Source organism: Chelonia mydas, chromosome 6, assembly GCF_015237465.2.
Source record: "Chelonia mydas isolate rCheMyd1 chromosome 6, rCheMyd1.pri.v2, whole genome shotgun sequence".
In the NCBI taxonomy this organism is placed as follows: domain Eukaryota; kingdom Metazoa; phylum Chordata; order Testudines; family Cheloniidae; genus Chelonia; species Chelonia mydas.
Genome location: NC_051246.2, coordinates 74699108 through 74725598, shown reverse-complemented (window position 1 = coordinate 74725598; position 26491 = coordinate 74699108). Strand labels below are relative to the sequence as shown.

Here is a 26491-nt window from a genome sequence, read left to right as displayed (position 1 = left end):
ACTAGTGATCTATCATGAGTTTAAACCAGCACCCTAAAAGTGAAATATTCCCTAGCTCATTATCACTCATCTGAATGATTTATTGTTCTTTGACTACAGTTCTATCAGAGTGCTGGATGCTTATAATCTGACTAAAGCATCTGTATTATGCTCTATCCAGGGGCTCATTCCTTCTCTGAACACAAAAGATGTGCTTTCATACATTTCTCTGATTCTCACAGAAGTTCAAATGGATAAACTCTGCTGCAAAAATGACTAAAATAAAATGCTTCCAGCTATCATTTATATTCCAAAGCAATTCTTAAAGTGTAAAAAAAATGCATCCTAATCAAATTTGTTTCCTGAAACAATGCAGTGTCCCAAGTGGCAGTCTGAAAAAAATACATGCCAGCTTCTAAATACATTCAATGTGAATGGAAACATATATGTTTGTCTTCATAATAAAAAACAACCAAACCTGTCACCCTCCAAAACAATCTAGGATTAAAAAGGCCAAATTCATACCTGGTGTAAGTCTATTGAATTTGACTCCATGTTTATCATTGTTCTATTGAACATGAAAGCAAGAATGGGCAAAACCAAGGGTGGCTTTGTTTTTTCAAGGGAGGTTCACAGCTGGGTTCCATTCTGAAGACCCAAAATTTGGAGAAAGGGGAAAGGTTCAGATGAAGACTGCTGGCTTTGGCTCATACCTACTAGGAAGCAGACCACAAATGTTTATTTAACCAAAAGCTTATAAGGAAGATGCAGTAGCTGACAGCTTTCTTTTTCAGATATGTTGTTAATAAAGGCTGCTGATCTAGTAACTCTGAAAAAACAAACACATATTCCATTGCAATATTTTATCAACACTTACAAAAAATAACTAGCAACAGTGATTCTCAACATTTTCCATCCTGAGACCTTCCACTCCCTTCCACTAGCCAGACCCCATTCCCATATTGCTAAATGGAAAGGGCAGGGTGGTTGTGACCTGTCTGTGACCCATCTGGGGTTGTGGCCCCCAGACTGAGAACCCCTAAACTTGCATAGCAACAACCTAAAAGGAGAGGACGAGAAACATTGTTTACAATGGAGTTTAAAAACCACTCTTCACATTTTTGTTAAAATGTTTGCTTTGAGTGACTAGTAGACATGAATCACCCTTAGCTCCATCTGAGACCACAGTCGTGCTTCAGATGTGTCTAAGGAAGAACAGTTATTCATCATTCTCTGCCTAGGCAGAATTCTTTCTTTCTTTTAACACTGGGCTGGTCAGATTTGGCAAGTTATTTTAAACTAGACAAGAGTCTTCACCTCTACATTTTAAAGAAAACTATTTACAAAACAGGCAGTAGGCTACAGGAGAGGGCTTGGCATGCACCAAAGATCTAAACTACAAACAGAGAACAAGTGCGCACAAAGAGTACTAGGGTATCATCAATCTGTGCTTTTGATAAACTACAGTGTGAGACAACAGCAAATGCAGAAATGGAAGAAAGGAAGGGCCACCTGCAACTGAACAAGGATTAAAGTTCCAGGGGTACAGCAGTTTTAAGTTTGTCTTACAGACTGTCACAGTTTAAAATTCACATTCAAGATACGCAAAACAATACATCTGTAATCAAGAAGGAAGGTGAGCTACGGTACAATGCCTGAGCACTCCTAGATAGACTAGCCTTTTGATAGAATGGACAGTTTGGTTCTGATTCACAAAGGATTTAGGCACCAGGTGTGGAAATCTGCTGTGAAAGTCATATATTGGATGATCTAGTACGGGGTGGCCAACCTGTGGCTCCAGAGCCACATGCGGCTCTTCAGAAGTTAATATACGGCTCCTTGTATAGGCACTGACTCCAGGGCTGGAGCTACAGGTGCCAACTTTCCCATGTGCCAGGGGGTGCTCACTGCTCAACCCCTGGCTCTGCCACAGGCCCTGCCCACACTCCTCCCCTTCCTGCCTCCTCCCTTGAGCCTGCCATGCCCTCGCTCCTCTCTCCTCCTTCCCCCGAGGCCTCCTGCACACCACGAAACAGCTGATCGGGAGGTGCGGGGAGGGCGGGGAAGGTGCTAATCGATGGGGCTGATGGTGGGTGGGAGGCACTGGGAGCAGGTGAGGGGAGAAGCTAATGGGGGGCTGCTGACGTATTACTGTGGCTCTTTGGCAACGTACATTGGTAAATTCTGGCTCCTTCTCAGCCTCAGGTTGGCCACCCCGATCTAGTATGAGATGAGTGGTGTAAATTACAATTAGCGTATTTGGGGTTTATGCCCACCACTAAAAGGAAATTTAGGGGTTGTGCTGTCTCCCTACTCCCGCCAAGAGTAAAGAATGGCACTTACATTTATTCCGTTCGGAGGCTAACCATCAGCTTGCTGCAACATCACTTTTTAAAAAGGTATTACAATTTCTGCACCTTGAGAAATGCAGGCAAATAAAGGTAATGCCTTGTGTTTTCACAAAACAGTCAAAAGAAGAGGGCACAAGCAGACCACATATTTACCCAGGACTCTGGCTATTTACAGCATGCCGAAATCATGCACCCAGTAGGCATATGCACCATGCACATCACCATGGGATCTAACTGCCATTGGCTCATGCCCTAGGCACATCTATGCATGCTCCTTTGGGAAGAAACTGTATCACATGGACTACAGTCTACTTTTCATTAAACTACAGGAAATGCATTTGTTTTTAAAGGGAGGAAATGGCTATTTTATAAGTTTTTTTCTGTTAATTTCTAAACAATCTGGGGGGGCCTCCTACACCAGTAATTGGGCTTTCTCTGCTAGTTGATCCTTTTTAGGCCAAAAGTGAGCATACTTTAACTGAGAAAATAACTGGGCTACAAAAGGAAGAGAAGAGTAACATGCATAAGAAACCTAGGGGCTGTTCCTGACATGGCAATTTTTTTACTTTGCTGTAAGAGATCAGCTAAAGAGAAAGGGCATCTTTTTATATTTCATTAATGAAACTCTCAGAAACTTGCTCTGTCCATTTTTGTGTAGAAGGGGCATGGCCTACCTATTTTGCCTCCATTTTGTGCTCCCTGAAGTCCTGCCTATTGGCTTGCTGATGCAACACAGAATAGTTATGTTTTCATTTTACTAAACACTGGAGTGCCCAGTAAACCAGCTGCCAGACCGCATCATGAAAGTTTCACAGGAAATGTACACAAAGCCATACATACCCTTTGGAAGTGAATCAGACCTGTACTACCGTCTGGATTTCACAAATAAAGCAGGAATGACACCAGTAGATATTTGATGAAAACACATTCATAAGGAACACTTCTGTTATATGTTTCCCTTTTGTTTTTATGTATTTGGCACAAAAATCAGCCTGTAACAAATTTCAGCATAACAATGATCCATGGGATCACGTACTGTAGAAAGTGGCCTTCCTTTGTTATTCATAGCTCCTGCTCTTACTAGGAATCCACCTTGGGAAAGATACTGACTTTATTGTTCCTGCTGATTTTTCTTTCTGCTTTGCACTTGGGCTGCTTTGTCTGGATGAGCTCTTCAGGGGTATTCCCCAAGGGAGGCAGCAGTCGCTTCTTACTATTCCGATTTTCTGAGAGCCACTGTGGAGGCAACTCAAAAGGTCCAAAGCCAAACTGCATTGAATATTTATCATTGACCAGCTCGCCTTCTGTTGGCATGGCAGGAGCCACCTGAGCAGCCGAGTCTGCAATGGTGTGTTGTAGACATTTCTGAATGAACGTCTGTTCTACCTCTAAACTGGTGGTAGGGATTTCCTTCTGCTGAAAGTCACCAGAACCAATGGATTTTGTTTCATTCTCCTCATCATCCTCTGTTGGCTTAAAGATTTGCTGCTGCCCAATGTGAAACATCTCCAGAAGCTGGCTACCAGAGCGGACATTGGGCTCCAAGTTGGTATCTGCAACACTCCCAGAGCTGATAATGTTCCTCCTACTATACCTCCGGTGTAGCTGCACTATTGTCCCCACTAAGCACTTCCGTACAGATTTGTTTACAGTCAAAAAGAGCAAAGGATTGGCTAGCAGAGAGACTTTAGGCAACCAGATGGCAGTGAGGAACAAAAAGATTGAAATATCTGATATGTTGAGTATGGTACGGTAAATCATCAGAGTCACGTAGGGAACGCTACAGAAAATAAAGATCATAACCATGGAGAGCAGCATGGCATGAAGCTCAGCTTCTCTCTGGGAGGCATAGGGAATAGAAATAGTGTTCTGAGGCGTTCTTAAGGCAGCTATGATGACTTTTTTCTTTTGGCTAGCACTCAGTGCTCTGCGGATAAGAATCATAAAGAAAAACACCACAGCCACCGGTACAATAACAGTGGTGATGTTATAAATAATGACATAGACCAAGTGGCCTAGGGAGTAGCTCCAGGATCCTGTGCAGGTGGACATGGCATAAATATCAGACACATTAGTCACAGCAAATACAGGAATGCTGGCCACCACGGCATGGGCCCAGATGTAGATAACCAGGTCTCGAGACTTCGCATCAGAGATCTTTCTTTCCAATGGGTATAAAACTGAGTAGTACCTGCCAAAAAACAAGGACAGTTTAAAGAGATGTGAATATATGTATTGATTGTTTGGGATCACACAGTCAGAGAATCAAAGAGTCCTAGAACTGGAAGGGACCTTGAGAGGTCATCTAGTCCAGTCCCCTGCACTCATGGCAGAATTAAGTATTATCTAGACCATTCCTGACAGGTATTTGTCTAACCTGCTCTTAAAAATCTCCAATGCTGGAGATTCCACAATCTCCCTAGGCAATGTATTCCAGTGCTTAACCATGCTGACAGTTAGGAAGTTTTTCCTAATGTCCAACCCAAACCTCCCTTGCTGCAATTTAAGCCCATTGATTCCTGTCCTATCCTCAGAGGTTAAGAAAAACAATTTTTCTCCCTCCTCCTCGTAACAACCTTTTATGTACTTGAAAACTGTTATCATGTCCCCCATCAGTCTTCTCTTTTCCAGACTAAACAAACCCAGTTTTTTCAATCTTCCCTCATAGGTCATGTTTTCTAGTTTGTCGCTTTTCTCTGGACTCTCTCCAATTTGTCCACGTCCTTCTTGAAATGTGCAGCCCAGAACTGGACACAATACTCCACTTGAGCCCTAATCAGCGCAGAGTACAGTGGAAGAATTACTTCTCGTGTCTTGCTTACAACACTCCTGCTAATACATCCCAAAATGATGTTTGCTTTTTTTGCAACAGCATTACACTGTTGACTCATATTTAGCTTGTGGTTCACTATGACTACCAGGTCCTTTTCCACAGTACTCATTCCAAGGCAGTCATTTCCCATTTTGTATGTGTGCAACTGATTATTCTGTCCTAAATGGAGTACTTTGCATTTGTCCTTATTGAAGTTCATCCTATTTACTTCAGACCATTTCTCCAGTTTGTCCAGATCACTTTGAATTTTAATTCTATCCTCCAAAGCACTTGCAATCCCTCCCAGCTTGGTATCATCTGCAAACTTTATAAGTGTTCTCCAGTTTATAAGCCAGTCTCCTGGCTTGACGGAGGAAGATGAGGATAGTGTTTTGGTAGCTGTTTGAGTATGATGTGGGTTGCCAAATGACTACCAGTTTCTGCTTTCTCTTAAACAAGAGTCTGGCTTTACAGATCTAGCTCCAGAACAGGACTGAAGATCCACACCTTCATAAATGATCTGGAGGATGGTGTGGATTGCACCCTCAGCAAGTTTGCAGATGACACTAAACTGGGAGGAGAAGTAGATATGCTGGAGGGTAGGGATAGGATACAGAGGGCCCTAGACAAATTAGAGGATTGGGCCAAAAGAAATCTGATGAGGTTCAAAGGACAAGTACAGATTCCTGCACTTAGGACGGAAGAATCCCATGCACCGCTACAGACTAGGGGCCTAATGGCTCGGCAGCTGTTCTGCAGAAAAGGACCTAGGGGTTACAGTGGACAAGAAGCTGGATATGAGTCATCAGTATGCACTTGTTGCCAAGAAGGCCAATGGCATTTTGGGATGTATAGGTAGGGGCATTGCCAGCAGATCGAGGAACGTGATTGTTCCCCTCTATTCGACATTGGTGAGGCCTCATCTGGAGTACTGTGTCCAGTTTTGGGCCCCACACTACAAGCAGGATGTGGAAAAATTGGGAAGAGTCCAGCCGAGGGCAACAAAAATGATTAGGGGACTGGAACACATGACTTATGAGGAGAGGCTGAGGGAACTGGGATTGTTTAGTCTGCGGAAGAGAAGAATGAGGGGGGATTTGATACCTGCTTTCAACTACCTGAAAGGGGGTTCCAAAGAGGATGGATCTAGACTGTTCTCGGTGGTAGCTGATGACAGAACAAGGAGTAATGGTCTCAAGTTGCAGTGGGGGAGGTTTAGGTTGGATATTAGGAAAAACTTTTTCACTAGGAGGGTGGTGAAACACTGGAATGCGTTACCTAGGGAGCTGGTGGAATCTCCTTCCTTAGATATTTTTAAGGTCAGGCTTGACAAAGCCCTGGCTGGGATGATTTAGTTGGGGATTGGTCCTGCTTTGAGCAGGGGGTTGGACTAGATGACCTCCTGAGGTCCCTTCCAACCCTGATATTCTATGATTCTATGAAGCACATGTCAGTAATCAGCCAATAGCTATCCCTACCGTACCCGGGATTATATTACATTTTTGTCTGGATTTATATTCATTAAAAATATACTTATACTGGTCTTGAAACTTCCAAGTGGCTCTCTCATAATTTTCTTACCTCCATGCACATTGCACTGGTCATATTCAGAAAAGAGAATAATAATGACTGAGGCACATTTATGTTCATTCAAAACACCAGAGTCTCAATGTTAATCTGAAGGATGTCCTATGATGGATTACCTCCCACAGTACTTAGCACCAAAAAAAATCCCCAAAACCAAAGTGTCAGAGGTCACAAACAGGGACAGAATAATCCCAACATTTGAATGTAGGGCAATAAGAAATGTGGATAGATTTTGCTAGATCAGTAATCTAATGCACCATCAATGTCTTCATCCTAAATATCTTCGGATGTTGTTTCTAAACAAAATGTAATTGTAAGCAGCACTACAATATACCTGGCTGATATGATTGGAGAATGGTTGCAGTAGTTGGTGGCATGTGGCATGCAAGTCAGTGAAGTGAGAGTCCTGTCGCATACATGCTTTTGGCTGTGGTAAGTCACCCTGTGTAAGCAAGCATGATGTCTATAAATGCTGTAAAATTCAGGAGTCTTAGCTCTACTCTTCAAGAGAGAGTACTGAAAATAAATTGGATATAATTTTACTTGGCATGTGCATGAAAAACAGGTACAAGAATTTTTTAAAACATTTTGCTTTGTAGTATGGTTGGTGCTTAAGTACAAGGCCCTGTCAGTACAGTATGATTTCTGCATCTAGGCGCAATGTATGTAGCACTGCATGTGTCCCTCTACTGTAGAAAATAATGTGGATTTGATTTTCAAAAGTTGTGGTGCCCAGGGCCATCAGTAAATGGACAGTTATAAACATACCTAGCAATTTGCACATCCATCTGTGGTAACTGAAGCAATTACATGCTCAAATTCATATTCTTTTTTGCTTGCAGATGTGGATGTTTGAGCTTTTAAAAATCAGGATCTCCTCATGTATTTGTGGTGTTATTGTCCGTTAGGTGACTTATTTCTAATCATAGGGATTCTCCTTATCAAGTGGTAGGGGCTTGTGCTTTTTGATGCTGAAGGGCATGAATATTATCACTGAGGCCCACATAGTATGCAGTTTCACTGGTGACCATGGTGTCTGTTGCTTATAGAGTCGCAGATAGCTGTATAGTGTTTTTTGTTTGAGATACTGATGCTTGAATATGAATCTTGAATATTTCTCAACTCAATAATTTGCCATGCAAACCCCCATATCCTCTTCCTTGAAGATGTTAGAGATGAACAATAGCTTCAATGTAAGCCCCAGCCAATTAGTAAATATAAAAATACCTATCAGACTTCAAAGGCATCTCATGATACCACAGATATGCCTTATGGCTTTTACTGCTAGAGATGCTATTAGAAGCTGAAATTGCTGATAGCAGACCAACCTTGGATAGAAGCCTCCCTCCATGAAGATTAGTTTGACTGGATACAACAGTTTTGTATACAGAGTAGTCATTGTAAAGTGTCCATACAGTATCTCACCAGGGGCACAAGTAATTAATGAAGCCTAGGGAACTACAAAACAAGAGATTTTAATGATCAGCCCCATCCAGCCCCTTTTGTTAAAAGAGAAAAGTACAATTCTTTTTCAGTCTCTCTTCAAACCAGAACAAACCAAGAGTGCAGGAACTGGGTTTAGCTAACACCATCCTTAAGTTGTGAATAGTAAAGAGGAAATGTGTCTAGTCAAATAGAGTTGTTCAAAACACCACCAGTTTGGCTCATAGGGCTTCCTGTAAACTTCTTCTTTAATTAGTTGGGGTGAGTTCCCATCCTGAGTTTCCTTTTGAGCTCAGAGTTTGAACAACATCAAAAACTCAAAGGAAAACTCACTTGAGTTTCTAGTGATTTCCACCCCACCGTTAATCAGTCCAAGTGCTCTTGAAACTCAGCCAGATTTGCTCAAACAAGGTGCAAACTTTTTAATGAAACCCAAAGTAGCAAATTATAATTACAAAGCTAAACCCTTCAAAACAGGGATGTATCTAATGGAACAATATGCATATAACTTTTGCACCCAAGCCTGCAAGCCCTGTGTGAGTGGCTGTCTGTATCTCCTACTAAAAAATCAATGTGAGCTCTGATGGCAGAAGCCCTGCAGGATTGATCCCTATGTTTACTTGTATGTATTATCCTGATGCACACTAGTGCTGTAACAGTTATGGGCCAATCACTTTTCCCCATTTGAAAATTCTGTTTTTCTTGGGCTCGTGCATTTAGTTTGCATTAGGTGAAATACAATTCTCCCTCTTGATCATGCCTGAAATGTCAGGATGTAGTAGATCCTCAACACTCTAAGGGATAATTCTCTCTTCTCCCCAGTCAGACACCATATAGGGAAGGAAGTGTCAAATCATAAAGACCAGTAAATACAGAAATTATAATGAAAGCTAAAGAGGCACTTCCAGGCATAGCTGCAGTATCCAATATTTTGCCCAATATTAATAGAAAGGCATTGGACGAAATTCATACCTGGTTTAACCCTGCTGAAGTCAATGGATGATTTGGTTCCTTACAGAAGTGACTCAAGTTAACTACACCATTATCAGATTAGCACAAACAGCATTCGTACAATATACAATGTAGGGATCATTACTTGCAAGTAACATAGAACTTTGATGTCAGGTCAATTTAATTGGCATTAATTATGCAATTAACTTGTATCACACTTATTTTTACAAGACAGTCTGCTTTCCTCTGGCAGCTGCAACATCCATTTATCTTATGTCATGTGACCAACCTGCCCAATATTAATCTTACACACCGCATACTTCTGTTTTGGTCCAACACCGTGTTGGACCCAGGTCTGTACAGGGAGACAGCCGCCCACTCGGGGGACACTAGGACCCACAGGCTGCCCCCCCTTCCCCGCCGCCTACTGTGTGGCCTGGCAGAAAGCTGCCAAGAGGAACCAGTCAGAGTCTCCAGCTGGTAGGGGAAGAAGCAGCCAAAGCAAGAACTGTTGATGCTTTGGAGAACTTTCTCTTGTGTTGACTGTACTTTCTCTGCCTTGTGCTGATTGGCTGTTTGCACCAACCTCACCCTCCCTCACAGTCTCTTCACCTCAGCTTCACTCCAGACCTGCCCCTCTTACCTGCCCTGTCCCCCTTACCCTCTCACCTTCAGTGCCCCTCTCCCTTCCCTTTTCTTTCCATTTACTTTATCCTCTCCCATCTATACCTACCTAAAGAGAGTGAGAAAATTGTGGAAATAACATGATGTTTGCTGCCATCACACCATTCACTCTGCTTGTGCGTTGTACCCTGTTCCCTACTCTAGGTCTGTCTGGTCTATTTAGAGTGTATGCTCTTTGAGGCAGGGACCATCTTTTTGTTTTATGTTTGTACAGTGCCTCATATAATGGGTCCTGGTCCATGACTGGGGCTCCTATGTACTATGGTAATACAAAGAATAATTTTGTATTAGTCTGGAACCAAAAATTTGTATTTTGCTCACAGAACCACTCATGTGAAACTGTACTTTTCCATGTTAATAGAGATCTGCCTCAAGATAGGTGGGATCAGAAAGTATTAATCACATAATGAGTGAGTTAATGGACAAGTATCCGAGAAGTTTGTTCATCCCAAAGACTTGTTACTAAGAAGGATTAATGACAGGAGGAATAAGAGGATAGAAGCATCTTTGAAGATACATCTGCATATCAAAACCCCTTTGTGAAGTCCATAGATATCAGGATAAACTGAAATGAAACTGTTCTACACAACAGAGATTAATCTTTATATCCATACTTGTGTGGAAGGAAATTGAACTTTGTGGACACAAAGCTGGGGTGGAGGTAGTTGATATATTGGCACAAGGCACCATTAAACAATATTTAACATTCAGATGTCTGTAATTAACCAGGGAAGGAAATAAAGAAAATCAAGGACACTATGCTAGTAAATTTGATTTCTTACCTGTCCAAAGCAATGGCAGGAAAACTAAGGATGGTCACTGAGCAGAAGACTTTATGCAAGAACTTGACAATTTTACAGAAGAGCATGGTGTAGATCCACCAACAGCAGTGTGGACTGGCACTAAGGACAATATCAAAAGGCACACAGACTAGACTGGCACAGATCCCAGAGCAGGCCAAGTTCTTAATGAAGCGGTTTGTTACTGATTTAAATACTGATGTTCTGCAGGTCGACCACAGCACCATGACGTTTCCTGGGAAAAGGGGGAAGAAAAAGACAAAATACAAATAAAAGCACTTGTTCAGAATTAGCTATATATCTTTGGTTCCGCCTAATATTTGTATTATATAATCAGAGCAAGAGCACGTATGTATGTGCATGCACAATTGGACACAAAGAGTTCAATTTCCAAACGTAAGTGGTTAAATAGGATGCCCAAACTATGCATTTAGATGCTTAAATTGACACACAAGTGTTTCAAATGGGCAGTTTGTTTTGAGTATCCAAATATGGAAATCTATTAAGGTACCCACATTTCAAAAAACTGGCGCACAGTATTTTAAAAGATGGATATACAGAGTAAGAAAACAAAGATTCCAGGTAAAGCTGATTTTACATTACTTGTCTGGGTGTGAAAATGGGTCAGCAGCCTGCTTTTTTACTACCTCTGAAGACCTTGGTACAAGTTTACAGTAGTGCATCGAGGCCTGTATTAGGCAACAAAAGAATGAGATTTATCTTCATTTACTTTCCAATTTATGGGATTCCATACAGACAATAATGTCTAATTATACCAAGGGGAAAAAAAAGAGAAACACACAAGATGAAATCAACCAAGTTTTTCCAATATTCAAGATATATATAGTCTACAGTTTGAAGAGAAATGTGGGATGAGGGTGTGGGGAGGAACAGAAAAAGGAAAGGCAGAAATCAACATTAGTTCAGATAGTATTTATCACTGATCATACTCTACTCCTGACACAAAAAGTCTGACATCAAAGACTCAGTTCTTTCTGAATAACCTCAACAGTAATTAGTAATAGACAATGTTATGGCAGGTGTCACCAAGTGGTGCTTTTATACATAGTCTTTCAAGTTCTTTTTCTTTAGTGTGCAACATAATGTTCAGTCTTGGGAAGACATGCTGTGCTGTTGTTAGTATTTCTTAGGCAGGGTTCTCTGTAGGAGGTAGCTTCTGAAGAGACGGAGTTCTGTGAGCAGCAGAAAAGTTTGCTATCTGCCTTTGGCTTTGATTAAAATAAATCCTTGAGGCAGTAACTTGTGTTGCTGCAGGGCTGAGATTCCTGGAAAAAGGGACTGACTGCCGTGCATGCTGTCTGACCACCTTTGTTCTAGAATTGGTGTATGGATATAAATAAAACAAGTTACACTTAGCATATACTCAAAATTCTATGTCACTGATATCTCCTCCACTGGGAAGCTGACCTGCAAGGCTCCAGATATTTGTTACTGCTCAACAGAGGCATTATACTGGTGTCAGAAAAGGACACTGGTGTCAGAAGAAGGGACAACAGCAGCATGCCATTTTTCAGGATGATTGTAGACCCTAAAATCCCATCATGTTTCCCCTAATTTTAAACAAAACCAGTAACAGAACACATATACCCAGTGACTAGACATATACCCCCTACAACTAGAGAGCTGCATTTGCCAACCTTTTCAAAAGTGGCTCTGAAATATCACCCACAAAGCTTATCACCTAACACACAGAAAGATTTATATGCTAAAAACAGAAGGCCAGAGAAATATCGCTGCCCCTGCTGAAGGCAAAACCAATCCAAATGGGTAGTTGGTTTCACAAGAAGTTGTTAAAGGCCCACAGCTGTCATTGTACAGAGAAGGACTCCTTACCCATGACATTAAAATCTCACAGCAGCACAACTGGAAAGGAAGCAATCTGCCTTTGTAGCACGTAGTGCTGGATCCCTCCTGCTGCACACCAAGATGTCAGATACGAGATTGAGCACAAACTGATTGCAAGAGAGAGATTTTTACAGAAAAGAGAACATTTCCTAATAGGAAAAGCACAACCAGAGATCACAACTAGTGTTAACAAATAGATAGAAATGCTGTTGAGTTGAGTGTAGGTCCTTGCTTCATTCTGCCAACTAGCTTTTTAGAAACTAGCCAGTATCTTTACTGTATCATTTCAGAAAAGTGTACAGTATAACTTCTGAAATATTCACCATTGATATGCTGTATAGGTTTCAGTAAATAAATATAACTCTTTATTCAATTTTACATCAATTATATGATGTATTTCTTATTACCCAAATTCCTATTTGGTAGCTGACAAAATATTTAGCTAAGTATTTACTATTTGATGTGTTTAAAAATGGAATCTTCATCTAGTTTTGGCAGGTGCCTTGGGCATGATAAAATATTCACCAAGCAGCATTCAATCAGCTGGGTTTAAAGCTTCTGAAAGCACTAGAAGGTATTCAGTCAATCATATCACTTGCTCAACAAAGTATTCCTTGTTATTCCTATCCTCCAGTTATTAAAGGAGGACACTTCAGACAGTAACAACATACTATTATGATGACCTGGAGCAGGGGAGAAGCTGATGGCTTTGTTTGTAAATTGAAACTATTTACCTATTTTGAATTTCTTTAGTAGCTCTTCACAGTAAATCACTAAATCACTGCAAGGTTCACCTCTCTATTAGAATGAATACAAATAAAGAAGCTGAGAAAGAAAAGCAACTGGCGGACGTTTTTATGGTTCAGACACTGCTAGAGAAGTGTTGAGCTATTCTTCATATTCCTGTGGCATAAGGTCTAATGAAGTAGGACAGTCTGAGTCTAGAGAGACAGACTTGGAGTCAGTTTTATAAACCATGAGTTGTCATATGATTTCCTCCATTGGGAGGTATAGAGGAAATGAAAATAGCACAAGTCCTGACCAAACCTGGCTGACGAGTGGAAGGAGTAGAGCTCACAAGGCATCGTTCCTCTCTCTCTAAGATGGAGGAATCCTTTACCTATACATGATGCAACTGGACCCCCACATGTGTTCGATGGGTCATAGCTTGGGGACAGAGCTGAGTGCAAGCACTCAAAAGGGTATTATACCTCCAAAACCAATGGATTTTTCAATGGAAAATCAATCAGGCACTAATGCTACTCAGAGAAGCTTTAACTTTATTTGTACTTGCAGCCATGGTTAACTAGCTCCTAGGCAAACCAGGCTACCAGAGGAGACTAGGACATTGGGCATCAGCATGCAGTGGCAAGCTCTCCATGCCAATAGCTTGAAATCAGCAGATTTCCCACCATATGCCACAAAGCCTTCGCCTCAAAGAAAATAAGGCACTGAAAACTCCACACAGGAGTCAGATAGTATGGAGACAATCAAAGCCTACACAGGGAACTGCACAGTTTTCCATATCAGTTTTGCTTACACATCATCCATTTATTTTCATGGGAGAGGATGACACTGTTCTAGGTGACTGAGTTATTTAACTAGCATTACAGCAGTCTGTGCCTTGAGTCTTTTCCATACTTGTATAGCCAGAGTTGTTCCTTTTTTGTCCACATTCCTCTGTCATTAGCTGTTGGAATTTGTGAAAGATCCCAGACTACTATCAGTATTCTGGATGCTTTATAGCTCCATGTTTCAGGTCATTACAGCTGAAAATACTATAGACATTTTCTATCAAAGGTTATTTTCCTAGGTATTTGGATGATAAGCCAGGCCACCTTGGGCTCACATTTAATAAATGACACCAGATTGTGCTAGTCAATTCTTGGATGGGAGACTTCCATAGGAAGCGGTGCTGGTATTCAACAGATGGCACTGTCCCCTCAGTACTAAACTAATGTACAGGCATCTCTTATGGCAACCTTGGTATAGTGAGTTACTTATTGTTGTTTAAGATTTCAAATATGTTAGAGGAAAGGACAAAGCTGTATTTTAATTAAAAAGGAGAAATATAAATTCTTGTTTGATAGTAGTTCTTAATGGGCAAATGTCTACAATAAAACATCCACTACAACTGGCATTAGTTGGCAACCTTGCTGGCATTCTGTGTGACTTTCAACGACGGGTAGATGCCTAACTCCCGTTCAGGTCTTTGGAAATGTTTCCCAGAAACAATGAGTAATCACTGGCCTCTGCAGGCTTCACTGAAAAATAGATCCTTTAAATTTAGAAAAAAAATTAAGTATAGAGTCTGCCAAACTAATTTAAATAAAGTTAATCTACTTGTATTACTGTAAATTTTAATACACAATAAATATCTTTATGCACTGTCTATTCATAATGTTGTATTTGTATGTAATAAATGGTTGCCTTAGGTAACCCCAACTTTTTTTTGTTCTGAAATTTTAGGGAGACCAATGGAAGCAGAGTTACAATAATGAAAATACCCAGAGAAGTAGAGTCAGAAAAAAAAGTTACTACAAAAATGGGCTAATATATCACGCTGAAAAATAGTCTGCTAAGGCGACAAACTCCAGCGAACATTTTTACATGTTCATGGAATCTACGGGTAGCAACATACTCAGAACTTTTATTATTATCAGTAAAGTTGCATTGTGATTCAAAGTGGTGAAACAGGTAGAAACATATTAAACTCAGTTGTCAGCACACCTTTTTCCACACCAAGCTCCACCATTCTTAAATGTCTTTGCTAGACTCAAAGTGTTGATCCAGGCATTAAAATCAAACAGATAATTTTGTAACAACATCTCTTAATAATAATTCTAATAATAAGTAAAACCCTGAATAATATCTTTAACAACCAGCAAGATGATCACAATAGAAACCAGAGATGGTCATCTAAAAGAAATACCTTTGCCACTAAGTCAGAATTAAGTCTTTATTCGCTGTGGATTTACTCATGAAACCTTAGCTAACATACCCTCATGTATCTAGTCTTCAGCTGGATACCAAATTATACTTTTGTTAACATTAGCTAGATCAGGATTGAAGCAAAACTCCTAATACAAAGCCCACACACTTCAAATCTAACTTCTTTTTCCTACTTCTTACTTTCATGAACTCTCAAGTCCCACCTAGAGTGGAATTTACTGGAGGTAAGTATCTTTACAACAGTAACAAAAACTTTGAGGTTGGTAATAGAACTGGTTGGAAAATGGGTTCCCCCACTCCCCTGGACAATTTCATTGAAAACACTGATACCTCCTCTTAAAAACCAACAATTTTCAATTTTCAGCAACAACCACAACAACAAATTATTGTTTTTATTTTTTTTATTTTCTGTTTTTTTTCCTTAATCAAAATAAAAGCCTTGTAGACTGACAGTATGCATCCTCTTTGCATATGGAAAATATAAAGCAAAGTTTCTAAATTCCCTAACCAATGAATTTTATAATGAGTAGGGCTCCTAGGTACTATCATAATACAAATAAATAATAATAATTCTTGCTTACATTAATGTCATTACCACACTTCTGTTAAATTTATGGCCAATTAATTTTGATTTCACTCTTTTTTTCAACTCTTGTTTTTTCACTTTTTAGTTTATATGTATGTGTAGGCAGATCTTTGACATCTGAGGCAAAATGAGCTGCAGGAGTAACTAATGTTAAACAGCATAGCTGCTGCACACTGGAATTACTGCTTCAGGACCAGCAGTTAAGAGAACCACCCACTCTCCCTGACCTATGCGACACTTCTTTCTTTCTTACACAACAACAGGGGGTGTAGAGGGGTATTTTAAAACCTTGTGGCAAAAAACCCAGGATGAGACTTATGTTTACACATCTAGGGTAAAATTTTGGACCATTTAAGTCAACAGAAAACCTCCCATTAACTTAAATGTAGACAGAATTTCACCTTTGTGATATTTCATTGCGCACCTGAGGTGATGCACAACTCCCTATCTCCATGCCACATGGGCTGTTACAGGATTGCTTTCCCAAACAGTCTAGATTAAGAGCTGGGTTGTTTTCCTGTTTTGTTTTTTAATTTCTTCTGCGAAAACCATCAGATCATCCTCCTGGGATGCCGCACAGTGCCATACCACGGGGAACAGAAAATGCTCCCGTACAGAAAAAAAATACAACAGCTCCAGAACAGTGTGCACCAATGTAGGTGAATCTAATTCTTTCCAATAAGTTTCAAGATGTTCATTTTTGTATTTTTGAGCAAAATTCATTATAAACTTGAATATTATTTTTTCATTCCAAGAATCAGGCTGTTCTATTCACATACGCCTTATTTTTAAGATACTGTTTCTTTTTCACATGCTTGCAGTTATCATTCACACATGACTCAGAGATTTAAAACTTGCATGCAAATTGATGATTGTTGCTTGCGCCTGCATTTAAAATGCCAGTTGTGTTCTATCCCTCTCCAAAACAGCAAGCAACTGGAATGCATTTTTAAATTCTTTCATGTACACAGCTATCTTTAAATAGAAATGTGTAACATTTCCTCCATCAGGCATAAAGATGTGATGTTTGCACATCTATCTAGGTGTTTGTATAGCCTCTATCACCCTAGTATCTCAGCCCTGGTCTACACTAGGAGTTGAGGTAGAATTTAGCAGCGTTAAATCGATTTAACCCTGCACCCGTCCACACAACGAAGTCCTTTTTTTTTTTTTTTTTTACTTAAAGGGCTCTTAAAATTGATTTCCTTACTCCACCCCCGACAAGGAGATTAGCATGGAAATTGGCCTTGCCAGGTCGAATTTGGGGTACTGTGGACACAATTAGACAATATTGGCCTCCAGGAGCTATCCCAGAGTGCTCCATTGTGACTGCTCTGGACAGCACTCTCAACTCAGATGCACTGGCCAGGTAGACAGGAAAAGGCCTGTGAACTTTTGAATTTCAATTTCCTGTTTGGCCAGCGTGGCAAGCTGCAGGTGAGTGCAGAGTTCATCAGCAGAGGTGACCATGCAGAGCTCATCAGCAGAGGTGACCATGATGGAGTCCCAGAATTGCAAAAGAGCTCCAGCATGGACTGAACGGGAGGTACGGGATCTGATCGCTGTATGGGGAGCGTGCTATCAGAACTCCGTTCCAGTTTTCGAAATGCCAAAACCTTTGTCAAAATCTCCCAGGGCATGAAGGACAGAGGCCATAACAGGGACCCGAAGCAGTGCTGCGTGAAACTTAAAGAGCTGAGGCAAGCCTACCAGAAAACCAGAGAAGCGAACGGCCGCTCCGGGTCAGAGCCCAAAACATGCCGCTTCTATGATGAGATGCATGCCATTTTAGGGGGTTCAGCCATCACTACCCCAACTGTGTTGTTTGATTCCTTCAATGGAGATGGAGGCAACACGGAAGCAGGTTTTGGGGACGAGGAAGATGATGATGAGGAGGTTGTAGATAGCTCACAGCAAGCAAGCGGAGAAACCAGTTTTCCCGACAGCCAGGAACTGTTTCTCACCCTGGACCTGGAGCCAGTACCCCCTGAACCCACCCAAGGCTGCCTCCCGGACCCGCCAGGCAGAGAAGGGACTTCTGGTGAGTCTACCTTTATAAATAGTATACATAGTTTAAAAGCAAGCGTGTTTAATGATTAATTTGCCCTGACATTCGCGGCCAGTACAGCTACTGGAAAAGTCTGTTAACGTGTCTGGGGATGGAGCAGAAATCCTCCAGGGACATCTCCATAAAGCTCTCCTGGATGTACTCCCAAAGCCTTTGCAAAAGGTTTCTGGGGCGGGCAGCCTTATTCCGTCCACCATGGTGAGACACTTTACCACGCCAGGCCAGTAGCACGTAGTCAGGAATCATTGCAGAACAAAGCATTGCATATGTTTGCTGGCGTTCAAACAACGTCTGTTCTTTATCTCTCTGTGTTATCCTCAGGAGAGTGATATCATTCAAAGTCACCTGGTTGAAACAGGGTGCTTTTCTTAAGGGGACATTCAAAGGTGGCTGTTCCTGCTGGGCTGTTTGCCTGTGGCTGAACAGAAATGTTCCCCGCTGTTAGTCACGGAAAGGGGGGAGGGGTTAGCCACGCGATGTGGTGAGGCAAAATGTGACCTTGTAACGAAAGCACATGTGCTACGTATGTAATGTTAACAGCAAGGTTTACCGTGAGAGTGTACCCATTGTTCTATAAAATGTGTCTTTTTATATACCTCTGCTGACTGCTCACTGTCCCTTTTTTTTCTCCACCAGCTGCATGTGTTTCAAGGATCACAGGATCTTCTCCTTCCCAGAGGCTAGTGAAGATTAGAAGGCGAAAAAAACGCTCTCATGATGAAATGTTCTCTGAGCTCATGCTGTCCTCCCACGCTGACAGAACACAGAAGAATGCTTGGAGGCAGACAATGTCAGAGTGCAGGAAAGCACAAAATGACCGGGAGGAGAGGTGGCGAGCTGAAGAGAGGGCTGAAGCTGAAAAGTGGCGGCAGCATGACGAGAGGAGGCAGGATTCAATGCTGAGGCAGCTGGAGGATCAAACTGCTATGCTCCAGCTTATGGTTGAGCTGCAGGAAAGGCAGCAGGAGCACAAACCGCACCAATTCCATAGCCTCCTCACCCAGATGCCCAAGAACGCGGTTGGGGGGCCTCCGGCCACCCAGCCACTCCACCCCAGAGGATTGCCCAAGCAACAGAAGGCTGGCATTCAATAAGTTTTAAAGTTTTAAACTTTTAAAGTGCTGTGTGGCTTTGTCCTTCTCTCCTCCACCACCCCTCCCGTACTACTTTGGCAGTTATCCCCCTATTTGTGTGATGAATTAATAAAGAATGCATGAATGTGAAGCAACAATGACTTTATTGCCTCTGCAAGCAGTGATCAAAGGGAGGAGGGGACGGTGGTTAGCTTACAGGAAAGTAGAGTGAGCCAAACAGGGTGGGGGGTTTCATCAAGGAGAAAGAAACAGAACTTTCACACTGTAGCCTGGCTAGTCCTGAAACTGGTTTTCAAAGCTTCTCTGATGCGCACCGCACCCTCCTTTGGTCTTCTAACCACCCTGGTTTCTGGCTGCGCGTAACCAGCGGCCAGGCGATTTGCCTCAACCTCCCACCCTGCCATAAATGTCTCCCCCCTTACTCTCATAGATATTGTGGAGCGCACAGCAAGCAGTAATAACAGTGGCAAGATTGGTTTCGCTGTGGTCTAACCGAGTCAGTAAACTGCGCCAGCGCGCTTTTAAACGTCCAAATGCACATTCTACCACCATTCTGCACTTGCTCAGCCTGTAGTTGAACAGCTCCTGACTACTGTCCAGGTTGCCTGTGTATGACTTCATGAGTCATGGCATTAAGGGGTAGGCTGGGTCCCCAAGGATAACTATAGGCATTTCAACATCCCCAACGCTTATTTTTTGGTCTGGAAATAAAGTCCCTTCCTGCAGCTTTTGAAACAGACCAGAGTTCCTGAAGATGCGAGCGTCATGTACCTTTCGCGGCCATCCCACGTTGATGTTGGTGAAATGTCCCTTGTGATCACCAGTGCTTCCAGCACATTTGAAAAGTATCGCTTGCAGTTTATGTACTCGCCGGCTTGGTGCTCCAGTGCCAAGATAGAGATATGGGTTCCGTCTATGGCCCCACCACAGTTAGGGAATCCCATTGCAGCAAAGCCATCCACTATGACCTGCATATTTCCCAGGGTCACTACCCTTGATATCAGCAGATCTTTGATTGCGTGGGCTACTTGCATCACAGCAGCCCCCACAGTAGATTTGCCCACTCCGAATTGATTCCCGACTGACCGGTAGCTGTCTGGCATTGCAAGCTTCCACAGGCTATTGCCACTTGCTTCTCAACTGTGAGGGCTGCTCTCATCTTGGTATTCTTGGGCCTCAGGGCAGGGGAAAGCAAGTCACAAAGTTCCATGAAAGTACCCTTATGCATGCGAAAGTTTCGCAGCCACTGGGATTCGTCCCAGATCTGCAACACTATATGGTCCCACCAGTCTGTGCTTGTTTCCCGGTCCCAGAATCGGCCTTCCACCGCATGAACCTGCCCCAGTAGCACTATGATGCCCGCATTGCCAGGGCCTGTGCTTTGAGAGAAGTCTGTGTCCATGTCCTCATCACTCTCGTCACCACGCTGATGTTGCCTACTCGTCCGGTTTCACTTTGCCAGATTCTGGTGCTGCATATACTGCTGGATAATGCACGTGGTGTTTAATGTGCTCCTAATTGCCAAAGTGATCTGAGCGGCCTCCATGCTTGCCGTGGTATGGCATCTGCGCGGAACGATTGTCTGCCGTTGCTCTGATGGAGGGAGGGGCGATTGACGACATGGCTTACAGGGAATTAAAATCAACAAAGGGGGTGGCTTTACATCAAGGAGAAACAAAAACAACTGTCACACAGAATGGCCCCCTCAAGGATTGAACTCAAAACCCTGGGTTTAGCAGGCCAATGCTCAACCCAATGAGCTATCCCTCCCCCCAGTATTTCAGGCAGGACTGAATCTCCATTAAACTTTTCAAGGTGCCCCTGACAGACCTCACCGAAACGATTGTCGCCCATTGATTTCACGAAGGGAGGAGGGAGCAAATGAATACAAAACAAATCTGGTGTATTTCTTGTTTTGATCCACTCCATCTATCTTTTACATCTTTGGCTGGCAGCAGACAGTGCAGTAGGACTGCTAGCCATCCTCATCTCCTGCCTGCTCGCCAGAAGATAGTACAATAGGACTGCCGGCAGGACTAAAGAGAACGACCTGGTCAAGTCACTCCTATTTTAGTCCCTGAGCCCATGTCTGCCCAGGCGCTCCTGATCAACCTTACCAAGGCAGTCAGGAGCACCTCGGACATGATGACGATGGTTATCAGGCCTATTGCACCGTCCGCTGCCACAAGGCAATGTGTTGCTGCTGTGTAGCAACGCAGTACCACGTCTGCCAGTACCCAGGAGACGTATGGTGACAGTGAGCTGAGCGGGCTCCATGCTTGCCGTGGCATGGCGTCTGCACAGGTAACTCAGGAAAAAAGGCGCGAAATGATTGTCTGCCATTGCTTTCATGAAGGGAGGAAGGGAGGGCCTGACAACATGTACCCAGAACCACCCGCGACAATGTTTTTGCTCCATTAGGCATTGGGATCTCAGCCCAGAATTCCAATGGGCAGCGGAGACTGCGGGAACTGTGGGATAGCTACCCACAGTGCAACGCTCCGGAAGTCGACGCTAGCCTCAGTACTGTGGAAGCACTCCGCCGAGTTAATGCACTTAATGCGCTTAGAGCATTTTGTGTGGGGACACATACAATCAACTATATAAAAATGATTTCTAAAAAACCGACTTCTATAAATTTGACCTAATTTCATAGTGTAGACATACTCTTAGTGCCTTCCAAATAGAAATAACAAGCCAAGTCCCAGCATTCAAAGCTCCATCTTGATCCTAACAGCTTTTCACAGGGATCCACCTCTTACTTAAAAATCAGGAAGGCAGTGGGCTGTAATCTAGTGTACTACTGACTGCATTCATCGTATCCCTGGGCCACACTGACTTGCCTATAAAACTGATCTTGAAACATACTCATCACAACCTCAAACCTACACTTTTTTGGCTTACACATGAGTACCATATGCTTGGTAACTTGAATCTGTTTCTGTCATGTATACAGAGGAATGAAGTAAGTCTTACTCAGATACAAGAAATCAGTGCTCATTTTCTTTGAATGCCTGAGCGGATAAAAAAATGTCCCTTAGAATACTAAAAATAGTTGGAGTAAACACCGTGCAGTGGAGCTTGCTGTTCTATAAAATCCCTGTTTGCCGAAGGAGTAGGTGTTCAGAAAGTCTGTCTGTCATGCTCCTGCCTCCAGGAATGCCTATCTGCTTTTACAGGTATAAAAGTTTCACATATTTACTTTCTCTTGATTGCAAAATGTACTGTCAGTGTAATCTGGAGCGATATTGTCTCCCACAATTAAACCACGTTATATCACCAGTTCCCAGCTGTATGTACACAGCATGTTCTGCTATTCTTTATTTGCCTGTTGTTTCCTTACTAATCACACTATTGAAAGAAAAAACACAAGAGTAGGACTCCAAAAACTAGACAACTTATTAAAATAAATACAGGCATCACTAGAAAGAAAAAGAAAATAGAAGCAACACCCTGTCACTTTTTGTAAAGTGATTTATTTATTTGTATCTTCATTAAAAGGGTTTCCTTTTCAGGAAATCTATACGTGCATCTCCAGCTATGGTCCCAGCAGTGTGAGTGTTAGCACAGATAAGTTGGCACTTTTACTCCCGCTGTTTAAAGTTACTCTGGGAAGTTAGATGACATAGGGTTAAAAGGCCAATGCCTGTCCATATTAGGACTCCCACTATGGCTACCACTGGTGGCACACTTTAAGTGTAGATTTGCTCACAGACTAGAAGTGTGGTTTCACGATACCAGGCTGTCATAAATATAAACGGAGGGTAATCACCTTTAAAATCCCTCCTGGCCAGAGGAAAAATCCTTTCACCTGTAAAGGGTTAAGAAGCTAAAGGTAACCTTGCTGGCACCTGACCAAAATGACCAATGAGGAGACAAGATACTTTCAAAAGCTGGGAGGAGGGAGAAAAACAAAGGGTCTGTGTCTGTCTGTGTGATGCTTTTGCCGGGGACAGAACAGGAATGGAGTCTCAGAACTTAGTAAGTAATCTAGCTACGTATGTGTTAGATTATGATTTCTTTAAATGGCTGAGAAAATAGCTGTGCTGAATAGAATGAATATTCCTGTCTGTGTGTCTTTTTTGTAACTTAAGGTTTTGCCGAGAGGGATTCTCTATGTTTTGAATCTAATTACCCTGTAAGGTATTCACCATCCTGATTTTACAGAGGTAATTCTTTTTTACTTCTATTAAAAGTCTTCTTATAAGGAAACTGAATGCTTTTTCATTGTTCTAAGATCCAAGGGTTTGGGTCTGTGGTCACCTATGCAAATTGGTGAGGATTTTTACCAAACCTTCCCCAGGAAGTGGGGTGCAAGGGTTCGGAGGATTTTGGGGGGAAAGACGTTTCCAAACTATGTTTTTTCAGGAACCCAGATAAAGTTTGGTGGTAGTAGTGGAAGTCCAAGGGCAAAGGGTAAAATAGTTTGTACCTTGGGGAAGTTTTAACCTAAGCTGGTAAAAGTAAGCTTAGGAGGTTTTCATGCAGGTCCCCACATCTGTACCCTAGAGTTCAGAGTGGGGAAGGAACCTTGACACAGGCGAAGATCTATGTGACAAATGTTCCCCTCCACTCCATCTGAGGAGCAGTGGTAGGGCCTCTCTACACCACATGCGGCTCTAGAAGGCCACATCTTCACTCTCAAACAAGGTCTGCTCTAGGGAACTGTAGCAAAAGAATCCTTACTGCCGGTGCAGCTGCATCAGACAGACCTCTCATGTGAGCAAGGATTGCTGGCTACTCATACTTTTATCATCATCTCAGTTAAACCTGCTCAGGATGTTCCTGTCACTGAATGACTTCCTAAAATTTCCTAATGTGGACATGGTCTGAAGCTAATATTATCCTGTGGAAAGTGTTTGTTGCTGACAAGTGACAGCAATGAGTGCAGATGACCTACTGCTAGATATGATTTAACTGCAAGAAAAGCCAAGGAAAACATGTATTCTATTTCAGTGATTCTCAGCTTTTCCAGACTACTATACCCCTTTCAGGACTCTGATTTGTCTTGAGTACCCCAAGTTTGACCTCACTTAAAAATGACTTGTTTATAAAATCAGACATAAAAATTAAAGTGTCACAGCATGCTATTACTGAAAAAGTGCTTTTGTTCTCATTTTGTCTATATAAAATTTTAGTTTCTACTGACTTCGCTAGGCTTTTTATGTAGCCTGTTGTAAAAGTAGGCAAATATCTAGATGAGTTGATGTACCCCCTGGAAGACCTCTATCCCACAAAGGTACATTTACCCCTGTTGAGAACCACTTTTCTATACCAATTCAGAAACAACTGAAAGCCAAATTCTAAAAAACAGCAAAAGCCTGTTATTCCATCACGCATTTCTCTTCTAATTTCACAATTCTCACTTGATTTCTCACCTTGCATTCTGTGCCATATCATTTAACTCTCCTGCTGGTTCTAACACCAGTAAGAAATGCTGCCAGAGTGTAAGAGAGATGGAATGAGTAGAGCTATGACCTCTTTTATTTATCCATTACAAACAGGAAGAGGACACAGGAGGAGGTGGAGAGCATTTACTTCTGTGGTTGGCTGATTTTTCACTTGGTAAATTAGTGGGTTTCCAAGCTGAATCCGTGTTATTGGCACACTATGTGGGAAGCAAATAAATGATGACTGAAATTCTTCCTAACTTCCAATAAATGGTACTTTCATCAGTTTCAAATCTAGAGAATGATTTTGTAAATCAACTCAGTAAATTGCATTGCCCTTTGGAATCAGCATTTAATAGTATCTATCTTATACAATATATGTAAACCAGCGATGGTTGCAGCGTTGTTGTAGACATGTTGGTCCCAGGACATTACAGAGACAAAGTGGGTGAGGTAATATCTTTTATTGGACCAACTTCTGTTGGTGAAAGAGACAAGCTTTCAAGCTTACAAAGAGCTTTTCTTCAGGTCTGGGAAAGGAACTCAGAGTGTCACAGCTAAATTCAAGGTGGAACAGATAGTTTAGCACAAGTAGTTTACACATATTGTATGAGACCATTCAAGGTAAAATAGCCTATTAACACTTCTGTAGTCATCGGACAAAAAGGGGGGTTAGTGGGTTATAGATTTTTTGTAACAAGTCATAAATCTTTATTAAGGCCATGATTTTTTAGTATCTAGCACAGTTATGAATTTAGCTCCCAGGCTCATCATTTGAAGCTGTTGATGAGTTTTCCTTTGAGGATGAGGGCTGAGAGGTCAGATTTGGAGTGACTGCTTTGTGAAAAGTGTTCACCCACAGGCAACACAGTGCTTTTATCATTTTGCTGTGTGAATTCATTTGAGAGCACAGTGATTGCCTGGTTTCACCCACATCATTGTTATTGGAGCATTTAGTGCACTGGATGAGGCACACAATGTGTTGTGATAGGCATGTGTGGGACCCATGGATCCTGAAAAGTGTGTTGTGGGGCTGTACTGATCATCATGGGATAGAGTTATATCTGCAGGTTTTGCATCTGTTGTTATGCCAGGATCTGGTGCTGCTTTGAGTTGGTGTGTCCTGGTCTGTAGGTAGCTTGCTTCTGATGATGATCTTGGCGAGGCTGGGAGTTGTTTGAAAGTCAGAAGAGGGGGGTTGGGAAAGATTTCTTCAGGATGTGGTCCACATTGAGTACAGGTTGTAACTGTTTCATGATACCCTGTATGGGTTCCAGTGTGGGGTAGCAGGTCTAGCCACTTCACCTTGAATGGTCTCTTATGTGTGCAAAGATGTAGTGGAACTGGGATGAACAGTGTTCCAGCACTTTTGCCACATGACACCGTTTTGCTCTCAAAATGGTGTCCTCCACTGAGTGTGATGTGGCACGTGCATGCAAGATCACACTGGCAGGGGCATTCCAGTAGTGTACAGCCCATTCAGGACTACACCACTGTATGTGTTAACTACTTATGCTAAACAGACTGTTCCACCTTGCATTTAGCTGTGGCACTCTGAGTACATTTCCCAGCAGAAGAGCTCTGTGTAAGCTGGAAAGCCTGTCTCTTTCACCAACAGACGTTGTTCCAGTAAAAGTTATTACCTCACTCACTTTGTCTCAGTGATGGTAGGACAGTTTGGTTGGGATAAATATCCAAGCCAGAATGCTTATTTCATCCTCTTTGGTCCAGAAACCTGACTGTAAATCTCACAAGATTTTGTCCCTTTGTGAGATTTCTAAGAATTCCTGGTTCACGTCCAGGTCAGAAATATCTTGACTATGCAGTGCTTATGTTGCCCTGAATACATTCTAGATGGAATTATTTGCCCACAGAAGCCAGTAAAGTTCCTTAAAGGATATTAGGGATCAGATTCTTGGCTGATGAAA

The 26491-nt window shown here is 42.2% G+C and overlaps 1 protein-coding gene across 1 annotated transcript in view; it reads right to left on the bottom strand.

The window, feature by feature from the left end:
* Nucleotides 1-1974: 1974 nt before the first annotated feature.
* GPR176 (G protein-coupled receptor 176) overlaps nt 1975-26491 on the bottom strand; it is a 73063-nt gene continuing 48546 nt past the window's right edge. Inside the window, exons 2-3 of the mRNA XM_007069373.3 lie at nt 10590-10842; nt 1975-4521 (exon numbers count right to left, since the gene is read on the bottom strand). Coding sequence (XP_007069435.2) covers nt 3411-4521; nt 10590-10842 — 1364 coding nt within the window. The 3' untranslated portion in view covers nt 1975-3410. The remainder of the gene's footprint in view (nt 4522-10589; nt 10843-26491) is intronic.